An 18,802-nucleotide genomic window follows, 5' to 3' on the forward strand; every position below is an offset into this window, starting at 1 on the left:
GAATAATCACGCCAACAGTAATACTACTGATAAGACTGCTGAAGCTTTACTGAGCTCTTACTAAGTGCCATGTAAGTACACCAGGCGCTTCAAACGTCTTCTGTCTTTTAAGCTTCACAGCAACCTGCGAGGTCAGTACCGTTATCTCCATTTTCCAGATGATGAAACTAACTCGGACAGAGGCTAAAGAACTTCCTGGAAGTCACATAAGTAAACATTTCCAAAGCCCTCGAATCCAAGTCTGTCTGAGGCCACGGTCCTAACTATTCTGTGTGTACAATTACTGATATTTGTAGTGACGGCCTGGAGTCATCTGTAAATGTTAATCTCTGATTTTTTTCTAACGTTTTTATTGGAGTATAATTACTTTGCAATGGTGTGTGAGTTTCTGCTTTATAACGAAGTGAATCAGCTATCCATATACCTATGTCCCCATATCTCTTCCCTCTTGTGGCTCCCTCCCTCCGACCCTCCCTATCCCACCCCTCTAGCTGGTCACACAGCACCGAGCTGATCTCCCTGTGCTATGCGGCTGCTTCCCACTAGCTATCTATTTTACGTTTGGTAGAAAAATACGGAACGCTTCACGAATCTGTGTGTCATCCTGGTGCAGGGGCCATGCTAATCTTCTCCGTATCGTTCCAATTTTAGTATGTGCGCTGCCGAAGCAAGCAATCTCTGACGTTTTTTGTTTCAAAAATCAGGGGAAGGTATAGTATCTCTCAAATATTTTCTTCCAGATAAAAGTTGGTTTTCCAGAGTGACCCATTTTTCCAGAATTCTGGATAGCTGAAGCTTTAACTGTACTTTGCAGCTTCTTACAAGATTTCAGTAATTACATCTGTACAGATTGGTTGCAATCAAGTTGCAAGTAACATTTTTATGAAATGCTATAAAATATATTGGTTGTAAATTCTGAGTCCTATGTAAGTTCCATCTATTGCATTTCCTCACACACGTCCATTTTAAAAAGGCTTTTAAATGTTTTTGGCAGAATTTTTTTTCAAAATCATACTTCAATATGGACTTTTTCTTGGCAATCCATGAGATTTCCTGGAAGTTCCTACTGAGTACACTTACTGTATAAACATAAAACTTGATTTCCCAGTAGAAGCATCAACCATGTGCAAATGCCAATAGGTTTTATAAGCAATTTGCAGCCTCTGAGTAAGGCCATCCTCCTCTTTCCATATTTTTTCTAATGCTTGCAGTATGGGCCACAGAACTCTTGGAAAGACTGTGTTCAAATTCTTTCTTGCTTTAAGACCTCCCCACCTTTTGACTAAACATTGCTTCATTTTCCGGGAGTAAAGAATCTGACTGAAAATCTCTAGTCAGCTTACCCGATCACATTTCCCCCAATATGTCAGTGTAGCGGTAACTGCTGTGAACATCTAACCTTTCCTGAACCCGTGGCACATTCGTACAACCACACGTAACAGTGTATACAGTTCCTTTTCATTTATCAAAAGAAAGAATCCTTGGGGAATAAAGATTTGACAGCTACTGTTACAAGATAATTGTAATACTTAAAAAAAAGAGAGAAAGAGAGATGAGACAGATGGTGTACGCTGGAGACATGTGGAAGTTTGCTTGAAAAAGAGCTTCAGAAATTCAATTGACACTGAAAAGAAATTATGCAAATCGTCATTTTTGCATAAAAGCATCATGGAAAACAGGGAAATTATGTTAATCTTTAGTCTTCCACAATCTTGTCAAAGAGAGAGAATGTCAAGTGGACTGACACCCTCTTGGTGTCCTATTTTTTAAAAAGCTCTGTAGCCACTCATTTTTTCTTATTTATTTATTTATTTATTGGAGCCACTCATTTTGAATCACAAGGAAAAGAGATTAAATTGAGTGAGATGATTAAGAACATCTTCTGTCTTGCCATGCTTAGGTCTAATTCATGAATATCAACCATTAATACATTTCAGATGCATTATTCAGTACTTTTATTATACATTACATAATTTACATGGGCAGTGTTTGTAATAAATTTTTTAGGTATTTCATCAGATCAACCTATGTGCCATTAAAGGATGATGGAAAGTTAATTTTTAAAATTATGTTTATTACTTTAAAAAAAGATTTTCCCATTGCCCTTTTAAACTTTATATGCTTGCCTGATTCACACATTACCCAAAATTTTAAAAAAAAGGAAGAACGTGTACAAGACGCTATGAGGACAGAAATTCTAAGGAGCAACGTGAAATGTTGGGGTGAAAATTCTGGCACTGTAGGTCGAGGGGACTGAGGCACAGAAAATTAGTGAGGAATCTGATTTCAGCGAAAGGAGGAAAATCACTTACTGAATGCAGGCAAGTTTTCAGAAGAACAGGTTTGATGCGTGGCACCATTAGTATCTGGTGTCATGATAGTTATGCTTTCAAGAACACGAATAGGGCTTCCCTGGTGGCGCAGTGGTTAAGAATCCGCCTGCCAACGCGGGGGACACGGGTTTGAGCCCTGGTGCGGGAAGATCCCACATGCCTCAGAACAACTAAGCCTGTGCTCCACAACTACTGAAGCCTGCGCGCCTAGAGCCCGTGCTCCGTAACAAGAGAAGCCACCGCAATGAGAAGCCCACGCGCCCCAACAAAGAGTAGCCCCCGCTCACCGCACCTAGAGTAAGCCTGTGCGCAGCAATGAAGACTCAACGCAGCCAAAAATAAATAAATAAATAAATTAAATTAAATTAAAAAGAACATGAATAAACTCACGTTTATTTAGCGGCAAGAAAGAGGGAAGGTGACGTGTTAGCTGTAGACAAAAAATGTTATGATGGGATCATTTCCGCTCATTTCGAGATCACAGAATATAGGCTGTGTCTGAGTGTACACGTGAATTAGGGAGAGTAAATGGAGAAAGGCCCATCTTTCACCCAATATTATAATGAAAACAGAAACATGGGTCATACATTATGAATCTCCCGTGAATTCATGCTTGTGTGTGTGTGTGTGTGTGTGTATTTAAGCTGGCCTATTTAAATGCCATTAGAAAAGTCAACATTTATATTTACTTTGAACAGAGAAAAAGAAGTCTGAAAATTGATAAACAACCTTTAATATATAAAGATGGGTTGCCAAGAAAGATGATGGGATTTCATTTCCTGGAGATGGTGAGATAAAGTGATGCATATTCTCTAATGGTTTGGGCTGGGCAAAGACTGCTTAGAAGCAAAAAGACTACTTCAAGGTTTAAACTTTTAAAATGAGAATGGAGCTTGACAAGAGAAAGTATTTTTCATAGAAAGGAAGACATCCTATTACATTTTCTTCACAGAGGTTACGTTTATCTTCGAACTTGGGTCAGCAGTATATTAGAGCACCCAAGTGCTTCTATGTGCTTTCATACAAGTTTCATAGTATAGGCAGCGGGACCTCCTGAGGCTTGATATGGGTGACCCTGGTCCACATTTGGGTCCTGGGGTAACTCGGGGCCAGCCATGTGTATTTCTCTGGGAAAGCTAATCCTCTGGCTCCCTTTTAAATTGATATTCTTTTTTTTTTTTTTTTTTTTTTTTTTGGCTGTGTTGGGTCTTCGTTGCTGCGCACGGGCTTTCTCTAGTTGCGGTGAGCAGGGGCTGCTCTTCGTTGTGGTGCACGGGTTTCTCATTGCGGTGGCTTCTCTTGTTGCGGAGCACGGGCTCTAGGCGCGTGGGCTTCATTAGTTGTGGCATGCAGGCTCAGTAGTTGTGGATCGTGGGCTCTAGAGCACAGGCTCAGTAGTTGTGGTGCATGGGCTTAGTTGCTCCGTGGCATGTGGGATCTTCCCAGACCAGGGCTGGAACCCGTGTCCTCTGCATTGGCAGGCGGATTCTTAACCACTGCGCCACCAGGGAAGTCCCTAAACTGGTATTCTTTATAAATCTGTGCAGTGTTTATTAAGAGGAGAGGCTGAGCCCCGGATGGTGGGGTGGGCAGGAAGGGGGGCCAACCAGAATGAAGGAAGGTTGCAACACGCAGGGTGTCTCCTGTTGCCCCAGCAAACCAGCAATGGCTGGAGCTCCCATATCCTTCCTTGGTTTTTTTAACCACAGCCCAGATGGCCCTCGATGGACTAGCTTCTCTAGTCAGCTCTGGGTGACTAGGTTAGCCTTTCCTAAATTGTGGTCCCAGCATCACTATGTGAGAATCACCTGATTCCTGAACCCATGCTGGACCTACCGAGGGAGTGTCTCTAGGTACAAGGCTGGGACATCTGCATTTTTAATGAGCTCTGCAGGTGATTCTGGCCGCACTACACCTCAGGACACACTCCCTGAAGGCTGGGTTAGAATCAGAGGCACTTAGAGAGCCCCAGCTCCCCCAGGTATTTGGCTGTCAAGCGCCTCCTCAGACGTGCAACCCTGTTTCAGGGATGATGGAGGAAGATGCAGTTCTACGCCCACTCCTTGGTCTTGCTCCCCAGCACCCACTCTGATTGAGCTGAAGTCCCCAGGGAGGGCCTATAAATATTCCATCTGCTCAGACTTTTTGCCAGACAGTGGAGTTTGCACCACCTTCCCACTACTGAGACCAAAATACCTCCTCTGGGCTTGCCTTCCTTGAGCTGCTAAGAGCCCTGTTTCCTGACAACTCCAGTGCCCCAGGACCACTTGCCTTTTTCCATGGGGATTCCACTGCCCTTAGATGTCCTTTATGCAATTAGGATGGAGATAACTGTTTAATGCTGGAAAGAACCTTAGAGATAATCTAATCTACTCCATCATTATGTGGAACAGATGCAAACAGATACACAGAAAAAGAAGCAGGGAACAAAATTTTGAGTCCTCACAACGTGCTAGAAATGTGCTGTGCTAGATTTTTCAACCAGTTTTGTCATCAATATTTTTTTTGGAACAAACTTTCAAAGGATGGCATCATATCCATTTGTTATAGATACAGAAGTCGAAACTCAGAAAATTAAAGAACTTTGCAAAGTTGTTCAGTTAACAGGTAGTAGATCCAGGGTTAGATCCAGGGTTGAATCCAGGTTCTAAAGAAAAGAATAATATTAGCTATCATTTATGAAGCACTTACCATGTGTTGGGCATAGTTCCAAGTACTGTATTTTTACTAACTTATGTAATACTGCCACAAAAACCTTGAGGTAGGGAGGCGTATTATGCCCCCTTTTCCGGGGGATGCAGGCACAGAAACTTGCCTGAGGACACCCTGTTAGGAGATGGGGGAGCCCTGACTCTAGTGGTCTATCCAGAATCAAGTAATCAGGGAAGGTAGTTATTGCCCGGATAGGAGATAAACGGACGTGAAATAATGATTGGGAGGAAGGGACAGATTTGGGAACCCCTTCTGACAATCTCTGGATCACCTGTCTGGATGGGAGGTGTGGGAAGGAGTGAAGACAGCGCTCCATTTTCTTGCTTTCTCGGGGGACTAAGTCAATGGTGACACCATTAGCTGAGACCCAAAACAAAGATAAACTTGCATCACATTTATGTTCTGGGTTACATAGCTGGCATTTGGCTACTTCTACAAGCTTTCCTGTGAAACATAAGAGGAAGAACCTGTCCTCATTGTCTACCTAAAAATGTATTGATTGATCGATTATAAGAACGACTCAGCGGAATTTGGAGCACTGTCTGCCTGATTTCCTATCCAAAGGGCCGTGAAGTAGTAAGTGTATTTGTCGCTTTGGGACGGCAGTACATACAATCCCTTACTCGATTCACTCGTAGTTGAGAATTATCCTCTGGCCGCCACTGTGAGTTGCTGTCAAGGTTCCCGTGGTGACGAAGACAGCCCCGGTCCTCTTCAGGGAGCTTGTGTTCAGGTGAGGGAGATAGGCAATAAGAAAGGAATGAAAGCTTAGCCTGTGAAAAGTACTCTACAGATAACGGGGGTGACGTGGTACAGAACTTGCTAACCCAGGGACCGGGTGACGTGGGGACTTGTCAGACGTGAAAGGTGTCTGAGGTTTGCTCCAAGTGTGATGGGAAGCAATTGAGGAGTTTTCAGCAAGGCAGTGACGTGATGTTTTGCACATTTTGCAGCTTCCTCTGAATGTCACTATATCCAGGGCAGCCTGTGAAGGCAGGATTGGAGGCAGAGAGGCTGGTGAGGAGGGGCAGAGGCCAAGGTCGGTGACAGCTGAAAGAAACGTGCAGGGATGACAAAGTAAGTGGGTAGAAACTGAAATATATCTGGGGGTGTAGCAGGCAGACTTGATGGAGAGTGGTAGAGAGGAAAAGGGAGAAATCACGATGACCCCTGGGTTCCTGGTTTAAACCCTGGATAAATAAATCGTGCTGCTATTTACCAATATTGTGGCAACTGGACGAGGAATTAGTTGTTCTTTCTTTTTTTTGCGGTACGCGGGCCTGTCACTGTTGTGGCCTCTCCCGTTGCAGAGCACAGGCTCTGGACACGCAGGCTCAGCGGCCATGGCTCACGGGCCCAGCCACTCCGCGGCACGTGGGATCTTCCCGGACCGGGGCACGAACCTGTGTCCCCTGCGTCGGCAGGCGGACTCTCAACCACTGCCCCCCCAGGGAAGCCCTTTTTTTTTTTTTGAATTAGTTTTTTTTTTTCTGTAATAAATATTTATTATGAATCAAATCAAGTTACTTTTAACAAATATGTCTTACAAGCTTTTCTTTTTTTAAATATTTGTTTATTTTTGGCTGCATCGGATCTTAGTTGTGGCACACGGGATCTTTCATTGTGGCGTGCGGGCTTCTCTCTAGTTGTGGCTCACGTGCTCAGTATTTGTGGCACAGGAGCTTAGTTGCCCCACGGCACGTGGGATCTTAATTCCCGGACCAGTGATCGAACCCGTGTCCCCTGCATTGGAAAGAGGATTCTTAACCACTGGACCACCAGGGAAGTCCCTACAAGCTTTTTGTTTAACCACAAAACTTAAAATCAAATGTGCAATTGCTGGGAAATTGCACAAATATTTGTTGTTGAAAAAGTTATGTAGGTTTTTCAATTTGTCATTAAATATCAATAAACATAGATAAGAATTGTTAACACAGTAATAATAAACAGGTCAAGTACAGCTTTGCCTCACCTGGATGCTTTCCAAAGTGCCTCTTTGGTTATTAGGTTCTTGTGGAATTACTGAAACATAAATGTTTTATAACTTTCTTTTGTTTAACTTTCTGAGGTGGTAACTAATGGTGCACAATTCTTGATTTCTTAATGTATTTATGTTGGAAGAATTAGTTTATGCCTTATTAATGTTTCTCATCACACATCATTGAATTTTCATTCATTTTAATTTTAACGAAGGCTGGTTACGTTGAGGCTTCTAATATTTTTTATTGAAGTATAGTTGATGTGCAAGATATAAGTTACAGGTGTACAATATAGTGAGTCACAGGTTTTAAAGGTTATGCTCCATTTATAGTTATTGTAAAATACTGGGTATATTCCCTGTGTTGTACAAGGTATCCTTGCAGCTTATTTTATACCTAATAGTTTGTACCTCTTAATCCCCTACCCCTATCTTGCCTCTCTCTGCTTCACTCTCCCCACGGGTAACCACTAGTTTGTTCTCTGTGTCAGCGAGTCTGTTTCTTTTTCATTATATCCACTAGTTTGTTGTATTTTTTAGATTCCACATATAAGTGATATCATGCAGTATTTGTCTTTCTCTGACTTATTTCACTTAGCATAATACTCTCCAAGTCCATCCATGTTGCTGCAAATGGCATTATTTCATTCTTTTTATGGCTGAGTAATATTCCATTATATATATATTCCTATATATATTATATTGTAATATATAATATTAGATTAATATTCCATTATATACAATGTATAATATATGTTATATTAATATTCCATTATATATATATATACATATATATATCACATCCTCTTTATCCATTCATATGTCAGTGGACACTTAGGTTGCCTCCATGTCTTGGCTATTGTAAATAGTGCTGCTATGAACATTGGGGTGCATGAACCTTTTCTAATTAGGGTTTTCATTTTTACCATTTTTTTTTGATAAATACCCAGGCATGGAATTGCTGGGTCATATGGTAGTTCTATTTTTAGTGTTTTGAGAAACCTCCATACTGTTTTCCACAGCGGCTACACCATTTTACATTCCCACCAAGAGTGTAGGAGGGTTGGAGGAGGAATTAGTTTTGAAGGTAGCTGATCATCAGACACACGTATGTATACGTATGTGCAAGCACGGTACCAGAGCTTACCAAAAAGCACTCTGGACTGGGAACTGAAAAGTCTGATTTGTGTCAGAACGTCATCACTGCGAGCAATAACTTCTCGACACCTCATTATTTCCCGTCTGCAACATGGGGATGATTACATCTGTCTTCACCGCTTCAGAGGGTTGTTGAGAAGATAAATGAGATAGCGTGTAGGGAAGCACTTTGAAGTCTTGGTTGGACAAGAACTTTATAAATCCAAGCTACCATTATCATGTCAGGGTGTGTTTATTTTTCATGTATCTGCTCAAAGTCACAGGGGCCATGAATATATCATGTGTACATTCTTTCCTTCAGGTTCAGTTCCCAGAAATGGTCAGGTGAACATGTTTTTCTTTCCCCAACTCTCCCTTCGGCTGTAGTATTCTCTCGACAGTATTCTGCAATTATTAGTGTCGTTGAAAACTTTTTAAAGACCCTGGGAAGAAAGGATTTGGCGCAGTATAACTTTTCCCAGGTAATTCTTGGCTGATAAAGATAATGATGATACCTTCCTTTAAAGGAGATGTACAGGTTACAAAGAACAAGTGCACTGTCTCATAGACTCCTCAACAACAGTCTAAGGAAGGGATAATTTTTTTTCACCATTTGACAGGAGGAAAGATGACTCAAGAAGTTCAAGTAATTTGCCTAAAACTTCACTGTACAGTTGGAGTGATTAAAGCTGATCAAAGAGTTGCATTCTAAAAAATAGCGTGAATGAGCAGCGGGGATGTTGAAAGAACTGAGCCACGTCCCAGGTGACATTTGTCAGAGCTTCTTCCATCCTGGAACCCTGGACGCAGTCTCCGGGTCTTTGATAATGGGTGCGCGACTAGGCTTTTTCTGGTCCGGGGTTTCAAAAGCTGGACCATTCCACCCAGGACCTTGTGTACTCTTCTCTACATACAAACAAGCAACCAAAATAAGACCAAAATAAAGCAAAATTGTCCCTTGGTCTCCAGAGTCATTACCTGGTCAACTGTCAGCTTTCCCTTGGAGGACACAAAGAGCATTCAGGTTTGCTTGAGGTGACCTGTGAAAGAGGTCCTTGGGATGGTGGGGAGAAAACTGGACTTGGAATCCAGACATGAGGCTGAGTCTTGGTCCAACGTGGCTTACTGTGATGAGTGAACCTATTTGAGTTTTGGTTTTAATAAGTGTAAATGGCATATAATAATGTTTAATGTTTATCTGTTTACTGACCGTGACCTTCCAATCAGCCTCCCCTTCAGGCAGGCACGGAAGTTTATGGGCTAAGCAGTCACTTTCAGAGTGACTTGTTGGTGGATTACTGGATTAAAAATGCTCTATTCTGATCATTTCTTCCTTTGTCTTTCTCAACTCAAATGCATGTGTATTTGCTCACTTCTTTTCTTAATCAATGTTTTAAAATTGGAGTATAGTTGATTTACAGCGTGGTGTTAATTCTCCTGTACAGCAAAGTGATTCAGTTATACATATATATTTTTTTCATATTCTTTTCCATTCTGGTTTATCACAGGATATTGAATATAGTTTTCTGTGCTATACAGTAGGACCTTGTTTATCCATTCTCTATATATGTATTTGCTCACTTCTAACGGAGGGGAAGTGGGCTATCATTTCTGGTACTCATACAGTAGGGCTGTGCACATATTCATCCATTAGCACAAAGCTAAAGAGGGAAGATGGACAGAGTTTTAGTGGGGACTAGATGACCGCATCTCCAGCGTTGAGCAGGTGACTGCACACAGTGAGGGAGAGATAGCTGTAGTGTCACAGCGGTTCCATACTCAGGTGATTCTCCTTTGTCTGCACTGGATTCGCTGTGGCCCTGGCTGGAGACTAGACGCTCATCAACTCCCTTCAAATGGTCAGGCTGTTTAGAGGTCGGCCATTGGTTTCTCGAAAAGGCGTATCTGTCACCCTTTCTCCTTATTTTCTGCACACCTTTGAGGAGGGTATTGGGGAAAACTTTTTGTTACGTGGATGGCAAATGCAAATAAAATGACAATTTTGAGATCAATGACAAATTTTTAACTTGTTTTACCTCTAAACTGAGGCTGAGAAACAAACCCCCAAACCTGTGGACAACGTGTTTTTCCAAAGGACCTTTCGGTTTACAGGTGTGTGCCTGGCTTAACAGGTGTGTGCGGGGGCCTCCCCAGAGGCCGCGGGGCTGGTTCGGGCCACACGGGCCCCGGGCCAGGCTGACCCCCGGGTCCCGGGCGGGTAGGACGGGCCTCCGGGCCGGGCGTCCCGTCGACCCCGCCTTCCGGGTCCTGGGCCGGGTCCCGAGGCTCGCGCCCGGGTCTGTGTCCGGGGTACCTGGTGGCACCCGCTTCTATGCGGGCAGCGTGTCCCCACTCGGCCGCGCTCCCAGCCTCGGAGGCGGCCGCTCAAGTCCCCTCCCCCGTGCCCCCATCTGCGCGGGCGGCCCCCGCCCCTGGCTGCGGGCGCGTCTACACCGACGGCCAGGCACCTGGACCGGCGTCCACGCGGGCCCGCAGTACCTGCGGCGAGCAGAGGGGCGGTCTGACCCCGCCCCGCCGTCAGGGGCAGCAGTTCCTGCCGACCTCCACAACGCCACCCGGTTCCCCTGGACACGTCCACACTGAACTGGGGGTAGGGGAGAGCGGTGCAGGCTCTGGTTTGAACGCTCTTTTCCTGAATGGCCCCATTTTCATATTAAGCCCTCGGTTCTCAGTCCAGCATTCCATTCTCAAATTCTTTGGGTGATAATTTTGCCAGATTTTCTGAATGGGATTAACACAGGCCGTTCAGAAATCGTTTCTGAGTTTGGCAACCGCTGCCCTGATAGGTGCTGTTCTATTTGAGCTGCTTTCGGGACCGTCTTTAGTGTGTTGTTTAGAATTGTGAACCTTCGTCTCGTTTTGGTTGGGCAGGATTAAACAGTTCTATTTTTAAGAGCAGCGAAGAAACATATGTATTTAATATTGGGACCATGTGCCACAGAAATCACATGAGGTGCGGTTTCTTAACCACCAGAGTGGCTTAAATACTGGGAACTTGGGATTGAAAAGGAATTTCAGGTGGAGGAAACGTTCATTTGCCACTCTCACCTTCTCAGGTGAGTTGAGGAGTTTACTAAGGCAGCAGATTTCACTTTGAGAGCCGAAGAAATTATGTTCTTATTACATTTCATAAATCCTATTTATGGCAAGAGTCCTGAATAGTACTTGGTAGCTCTTTCTAAGCGCTGAACTAGATACCTTTACGGACTCGTTGTGAATTGCTTAGAAAGCCTGTTTTGTTTTAAATTGTTGACGCTGGAGTTCAGGCCCCATGTTCCAGAGCAAGGCTATGCTCTTCAGAGGCAGTACTTTTGTGTGCTTTTTGGTTCCTGGCTCTCCTCTGCACCTTTCCCCCAGACGATCACACTTTTCTGTCTTTTCTTCCTCTGCCCCGGTGCCCCCAGAGCAGCGTCTGACATGGATGTTACATGAGCCACTCTCAGGGTCGCGTGGAGCGTCTCCCTCGGTGAACTAGAGGAAGATGGATGAGTCGGCCCTTCTGGACCTTCTGGAGTGTCCTGTGTGTCTGGAGCGGCTCGACGTCTCTGCCAGGGTCCTGCCTTGTCAGCACACGTTCTGCAAACGGTGTCTGCTGGGCATCGTCGGTTCCCGCAACGAACTCAGATGCCCCGAGTGCCGGACTCTGGTTGGCGCGGGCGTGGAGCAGCTTCCAAGCAACATCCTGCTGGTCAGACTGCTGGATGGCATCAAGCAGAGGCCTTGGAAACCCGGCCCTGCGGGGGGCAGTGGCACCAACTGCACCAACGCCTCGAGGGCTCAGAGCAGCGCTGCGCCCAAAGATCCACCTTGCCCCCAGGGTGGACAGCAGCCTCGGGCGCAAGCCTGGAGCCCCCCGGTGAGGGTGAGTAGCCTGAAGAGGCGGTGCGATGGGTGACGGTACTGATGGTCATTGTGTATTCTTTAGTCTTTGGATGTTTTCTAAATCAGCTCATGGCTAAAGGAGTCACGTTACTGGAACAGATAGGAGATTGTGCCTTGGGAATTTTTTTTTTTCTTTTTGGAATGAGATTGGATATAAATAATTTTTCTTGTTTTTAAAATTCTCTCCTGGATGGTGGGCCTCTATTACGTTTTAAGATAAATCTTGGGAAACAGTAGCAATTACTCAATGAAATCTAAAATACAGAAGTTTTTTATGCCGAGTTTAAAAATGGAAATTTGGTGCGGTTTTACCTTTTCGATGGCGTTGGGAGAGCCATGAGTATGTAATGTATGTGCGCGTATATGTAGACATGTTATAAATATGTGTGTGGGTAGATCACAAGTAGGACATCGAGCTTTAATTTTTAAGTGGCTTGGAGCCATTCTGTTGGTTTTATGAATGCACAGCACAGAATATTCTGGTTGGAGGAATTCTTAACAAATCATGGCCACAGGTAGCAGAGTTTTGTTGCTGTAGCAACAAAATGTCATTGAGAGCCATGCTAAGACAGCAGAGGATGTAGCTTTATGTTGGGTTTTATAGGGAATGAAACGAAATGTTTCCATCAGAAAGATTTTTCTTGGGTTTTGGGTTTGGGCTGAAATAATTTGAAGTGAGGCTAAATATCTGGGCAGTTACCACGACTGAAATTTCTAGAAGGTAAGGTATTTTGAAGAAATGTAAATTATTTTGCCAGTGATGGCACCCCGTGAAGGCATGCTTTTCTCATTTTTGTAAACCTGAAAAGTAGTTGTGGATATTCGATAATTAAAGCAGTTCCAATTTTGTCAGAAGAAACAATCTTGATAATTGGCCAAACTGAGAAAATACATTTTTAAAGAACAGTTATCTGGATGAGAATTCTTTTTTCAAATATTCGTTGTAAACACTCAAAACTGACTTTTTTCATGTGAGGTAGGAATAACCCATTGGGATGGCATTAACCAGTGTAAATTCACAGATGTGGCCCTCTGGGAGCTGTAGGGAACGACTACCTTCTAACCATTCCTTTCCTTTCTTCTCAAGTTTATCTTTTACAAATGATGTATTTACATCACTAGATGCAGAGTACGCTAAGTGTTTTAATTGCTGGAAAACAGTTTTATCCCCAGGCTCTCAGGTTTCTTTTGAGTCATATTTAATTTTTTTTTTTTTAAAGTTAGTGAGAACTTTGGGTTCTGGAGGTTTTCTTTGCTTATTTGAAGCCCCCTAGTTTTGAAATTGGTCTGCTTACAGCGTTTTCTTAGATTGCCTTCTTTTAATGGAGTTTACACGATTAGTATCTGTGGCCTCATGAATATTTCAACCTCAGAACCATGGTTTCTGAGACACCCGACCTAGGTCTGCTTCGCTTAATTAGGGGGTAGATTTGCTTCCTTGGAGGGATTTTGTTTCCTTGTTAATTAGACTGGAGAGGCCCAGCTTCTGGCTGTGAATAGAAGTGTCTCAGTTGTTGACACGTTGCCTTACCTGTTGTGAGGAATGTGGTGAATGTTTGATTACTGATAAAAAGGAATTTAAGAAGAGGGCTCAAGCATTCAGCTCAGTGTCCTTTGGATTTTAAGTTTTCTTTCTGATGTGGAAACTGACAGTGTGATGTTGGAATGTTCATTTATTTGAACTGCTAATCTCCCAAGGTTGAGCTTCACATTTCTTAGGTACATTATTCTATGATTTTGATGATGTCAGTATTATTTTTCTGGCTGATATGATTTTCCTGATTTACTTTATGTTTCTTCTTTGGCATGAGAAAAATTACTTGCCAAGAAGCTCAGTTGAGCTTGAGCCTAATAATTTGGATAAAGTAGTTGAGGCCAGTAAAAGCAGGAGATGATCATGTCTGTTACTTTGGGGGGGCGGGGGGCACAGAGAGTGGAGGACAAGACAATGAACAGACAAAATTATTCAGTAATGTGGGTTGATGCAGATGCTGTAATTCTTGCCAAAAGCACTTCTTTTCCCCCCAAGTCTAAAATAATTTCTCATTAGCAATTACTGGTACCTTCTACTTTGAAATATTCAAAACAACCAGGGCTACACAAACAGCCCAAGGACCTGAAAGATATATACATTTCAGAAAACGCTCCTCTTAGTTTTTACTTTATTTTATTTTTAAAATTTATTTTATCGAAGTATGGTTGATTTACAATGTTAATATATATATATATACACACACACACACACATGCTTTTTCAGATTCTTTTCCGTTATGGTTTATCCCAGGATATTGAATTAGTTCCCTGTGCTCTACAGTAGGACCTTGTTGTTTATCCATTCTATATGTAATAGTTTGCATCTGCGAATCCCAAACTAGAAAATGCTTCTTTTAAAAGTGAGACCCGTGGAGTTGTCAGCCAGCCCCTGAGGTGTCCCCTGGGTGGATGACATCATAAATCCTAGATCCTCAGCGGCTCTGACGCGACCCGGGAGTGTGAGAGCCTGTTCCCACGTGTGGTGGGAGCCAGTGCTGATACCACGTGGGATGCTGTCCGGTTATTGGTTATGTTCCGCGTTCCGTTAGATCGTGGCCATGGGGCTTCCTCATGCGTGTACCTCAGGGAGACTGGGTGTTAGCAGCAGATACGAACATTTCCAACGTGTGACACACATCTTGTTCCCAGAATTTTAGTGTTTCCTGCCTCATAGGAAGGAAGAAATGGAAGAGTGTTGGGTCGGCATCACCACCGGAAACCACCAGCTCTTTACGCCAAGTAAAGAATCGCTGCTGGTTTGGCGCCAAAGTGGACCAGTGGGACGAGGTGTGGGGAGCGGGTGGCTGCAGATCCTTGCTTCCATGGGCTGAAAAATACCTGCAGAAGGTGGATTTTATATATATAAGTATGTACAGAGTTCGGTGTGGACATGTTTGATTAACCCCTATAGAATTGTGACCTAATGGAATAAATTTCTGCTTTCTAGCTGTGGCTCCACTGGTTCCAGGTCTAACACCTGTGCGTGTATCTGTGTGTCCAGGTACTGATACTTAATGATTTCACCCTGCCGCTCCCTCAGAGCGAGCATCTTCAGCACACACTGATCACAGGACCCCTGACTTAACACTGACTTGCACTTGTATTCTTTCCTTTAACCTAGCAGATATTCATCAAGCACTTACTAGGTACCAGGCACTGCCCTAGCTGCTGGATACATAGTGCTGGGCACACCAGACGCAGATTCTGCTTATGAACCTGTGTGTCTGGTGGGAGAGACACACCTGTAGTAGCATGATGACAGTACAGGTAGGTCATTACAGGTGCTAAGTGGTAGGCTGGGAGCTGGGGAGATGACAGGCGAGGGCCTGGTTTAGTGCGTGTGTGCGCGTGCACTTGTGTGCGTGTGTGTCTGTCTGTGTGTCTTCAAAAGCTTCTTCAGGCCGAGGCATTTGAACTGAGGTCTTAAGGGTGAAATGGTATTAATTAGTTGAGAGGGGTTGGCGGGGAAAGGGACAGAGTATTCCAGAGGTCCTGACCTACGGCCGGATGAGGCAGAGCTCCCAGGAAGAAACAAGGACAGTGAGTGAGAACAGAGCGAGGGAGGGGCTAGTGACCTAAGAGGAGGCCTCTGGTGCAGCACTGGGCCGGGAGCCATACTGGTCAGTGCCCTGCCCTTGGGGCCGGAAGGAAGGGTCTTTGGGACCGAGATGGCCATCGGGCTCAGGACATGCCTGGAGCGTGCCTCAGAGGCCTGGGGGACAGGGAAAGAAGAGGGGCACAGGGGAGCTTTCCTCCCTGCTGCTTTCATTTCTCCATAGTGCCAGCGCCCTCTCTCCCTGCAGCTGACTGTTAGGGGCTGAAACGTGTCCCCCCAGGCTCATAGGTTGAAGTCCTGGCCCCCAGGTCTTCAGTGTGAGGCTGCGCTCAGGGGTGGCACCTTCGAAGAGGTGCTTAAGGTGAAGGCAGCTTACGCGGGTGCGTCCTAATCCACAGTCTGGCGTGCTCCTAAGAGGAGATCGGGACGCAGAGCCGGGTAGAGGGGAGACGCTGTGGGAACACGGCCAGCCCTCTGCACGCCGAGGAGAGAGGCCTCGGGGGTAGCCAGCCCCGCCGACACCTCGGTCTCAGGCGCACAGCCTCCAGAATGATGAGATAAACGCCTGTTCAGTCGGCCGGCCTGTGCAGCCCCAGTGCCGCCCGTGGATGGGCTCCTCCGGGTCAGCCCCGCGTGGCCTCGGTCCTCTTGGTCCCCCGCGCGCTGCCAGGGCTGGGCCTACAGGCCTGTGGGAGGGCGGGGCCAGGCCTCTGCGCCCTTGGGTGCTGAGTCACCTCGAGTGGACCTTCAGTCCCTGCCAGCCCCACTGGTGGAGCCTGGCCGGCTGGACCGGCGGGGTCCAGGAGCCGGAGGAGGGCGGGGAAAGGGGGGAGGGGGTAACGCCGTGGGGCGGGGCCGCGGTCGAGCGTGCACGTCGGGGAGAGTGGGCGAGCACGCAAGAAACAGCGAGCAAGGCAGCAGGTGGTGAGGCCCCGAACTGTGCGGTGAGATACAGGATCGTGCCTGTGTTGAGGGTCGTGGAGGAGGTGGGCGAGAGTGGGCAGGACCCGCTTCCCCTGGTCAGGGGGTGGCTGTCAGGGCACAGCGGGGACCCTCCCTCCTGGACCTAAGAAGCAAGACTTCCAGGTAGTGGTTTGGACCGAGGGAGAGGTTTTGATGTTCCCCAGTGGCCGAGTCGAAATAGAAAAAGGTGTTTGTTTTTGCCAAACACTGTGTTGCAGACATTCTTGACCTCTTCTTATTTATTCATCGTGTCATCCTTGACCCCTGCTCAGTCCTCCTGTCCACCTCAACCCTGACCGCTCCCTTCTTCCTGAGTCAAGCCTGCATCGAGGCTCAGGGCTGGGACGGGCAGGGAGCCTGGGTACAACAGGAAAATGCTGAATGAGTTTTCTTTGTATCACATTTGTATCTTGTGACTGTTACTGTGTAAATCTCAGACAACCCTCCGCAGCTAAGGAGTATTGTTATTTAAAAAATGTTCAAAATGTAAATTGCAGAATGAGTTCCTAAAAACATTCTGGCTATAAAAACGTTCGCGGCTTTGGAAGTATAATGTGTGTCCTTCTGTATCTCTTCTTATGTGTTTATATGTGTATGCATCTGGTTGTTTTGATTCTTGACATAAGTGGGATTCCATACTCTGCATATCTGATGACTAGAATATATCTGGGAAATCTTGTCATGGCTCAGCACGTACACCTACCTCGTTAAAAAGAAAACACCTGTTTATTGAGGTATACTATACGTACGGAAGAGTGCACGAATTGTGAGTGTACAACTCACTGAATTATCATGCTCCATGCTTTTTAAATGACTGTATACTGTTCTTCTCTCCATTAAAAAAATTAAAGGTAGTATGTGCTCATAGTAAGAAATTTGTGGTAGAGAAGGATGTAAAGGGGAAAATCAAGGCTTCTAATCTGTCTGTCCCTAATCTCCAGAGGTGACCACCGTGCAGAGGTTTTTTTGTGTGTTTCCCCCCCCCCCCAGGAAAAAACTGAATAGAAATAGGATCGTGTTATACGTGCTATTCTGCAATTTGAGGTTTTCTCTGAAATGGCATCTCTCTCAGAGTTTCCCGTCTGCTCTCGTTGCTGGTCAGGAAGGTATCCTCGTTTTATGGACGAGGGAAGGGTGGCTGGAAAGGCCTAGAAACTCGTGCAAGGCCCCCCGCTGTCAGGATGGAGCCAGCCACCACCCCAGGCCTGTCTGCTCCCTGCTTCGCCCCCTTAACTGTGTCCCCCTCGTCCTCAAGCTGCTGCGGCCCTGGAAGCTTTCCTCAGTGTAACTAGCGGGGCTCCTTTCACCTCACCGTCCCTGGTGCCTGTTTTGTTCTGATAAAAAGGGGCAGGCGGCCCCCGTGCCATGGAGGTAGGTGGGCCCAGCCCTTCCCCGGTGTGGCTGGCACACACTGGGAGGTGTGGAGGTCCGGGTTGTGTTGGCCGCTGCTCGGCTGCTCTGGGCTCCGTTTCTTCACAGGAACGCAGAACTGGAGGGCCCGAAGCTCCACGCGGGGCCCGGGGCCAGGATTGCTGAGTTTGGTTCACCCGTGACTCTTGAGAACCTTTGTGGTGCCTGGCCCATAGGACACACTCAGGAGAGGTTTGTTGAATGTGTATTAGTTTCCTGTGGTCGCTGTAACGAAGCACCCCCGGCCGGTGGTTGAGAACAACAGAAGTTCTGGGGCCAGAGTCTGAAATCCAGGTGTCGGCAGAGCTGTGGCCTCCGCTGGCTTCTGGGGGCTCCCGGCACACCCCACTGTCCTCGGCTTGTGGACGCACCCCTCCTGTCCCCGTCTCCTCTTCACAGGGCCTTCTGCCCGTGTGTCTGCGTCCCCATCTCCCCCCACAGCCGGGCGGGCACGGGGTGCACGGTATTGGGGGTCCCGTGCGCCCCTGGTGGAGCCGCTGCACGCCGCGCCCAGGATGGCGAGGACTCGGGTGCCGCTCGGGCGTGGGCCAGGCGGGCTCTCCGCAGCGGCACAGCGTCCTGGGGTGCACACCTTACCCTCGAAGCAGCCGAGCTGCTGAGGCCCCCTCGCTGTGGAGCTCAGGCTTCATCCTCCCCAGCTTTTGTCATAAAGACTGCGTGTATCTCCTCATTTTTTTCTAACCTACAGAGACTTCTGAGAGCAGTGATGCTAAAGAGAGAACCTGTGAGCTCCAAGCACCCTGTGCGCGGCCCCGC

The 18,802-nt window shown here is 46.1% G+C and overlaps 1 protein-coding gene and 1 non-coding gene across 2 annotated transcripts in view; one reads left to right on the forward strand and one right to left on the reverse strand.

Annotated features, from left to right (window-relative positions):
* Positions 1-568: 568 nt before the first annotated feature.
* Positions 569-673, reverse strand: LOC112403190 (U6 spliceosomal RNA). Its single transcript, XR_003003860.1, has one exon. It is a non-coding gene; the product is annotated as a U6 spliceosomal RNA (small nuclear RNA).
* Positions 674-11,583: 10,910 nt separating this feature from the next.
* The window catches only part of SH3RF1 (SH3 domain containing ring finger 1), a 145,022-nt gene continuing 137,803 nt past the window's right edge, over positions 11,584-18,802 (forward strand). Inside the window, exon 1 of the mRNA XM_024750518.1 lies at positions 11,584-12,043. Within this exon, the coding sequence (XP_024606286.1) occupies positions 11,663-12,043 (381 nt within the window). The 5' untranslated portion in view covers positions 11,584-11,662. The remainder of the gene's footprint in view (positions 12,044-18,802) is intronic.

This window comes from Neophocaena asiaeorientalis, unplaced genomic scaffold, assembly GCF_003031525.2.
Source record: "Neophocaena asiaeorientalis asiaeorientalis breed wild unplaced genomic scaffold, Neophocaena_asiaeorientalis_V1.1 scaffold180, whole genome shotgun sequence".
NCBI lineage: Eukaryota > Metazoa > Chordata > Mammalia > Artiodactyla > Phocoenidae > Neophocaena > Neophocaena asiaeorientalis.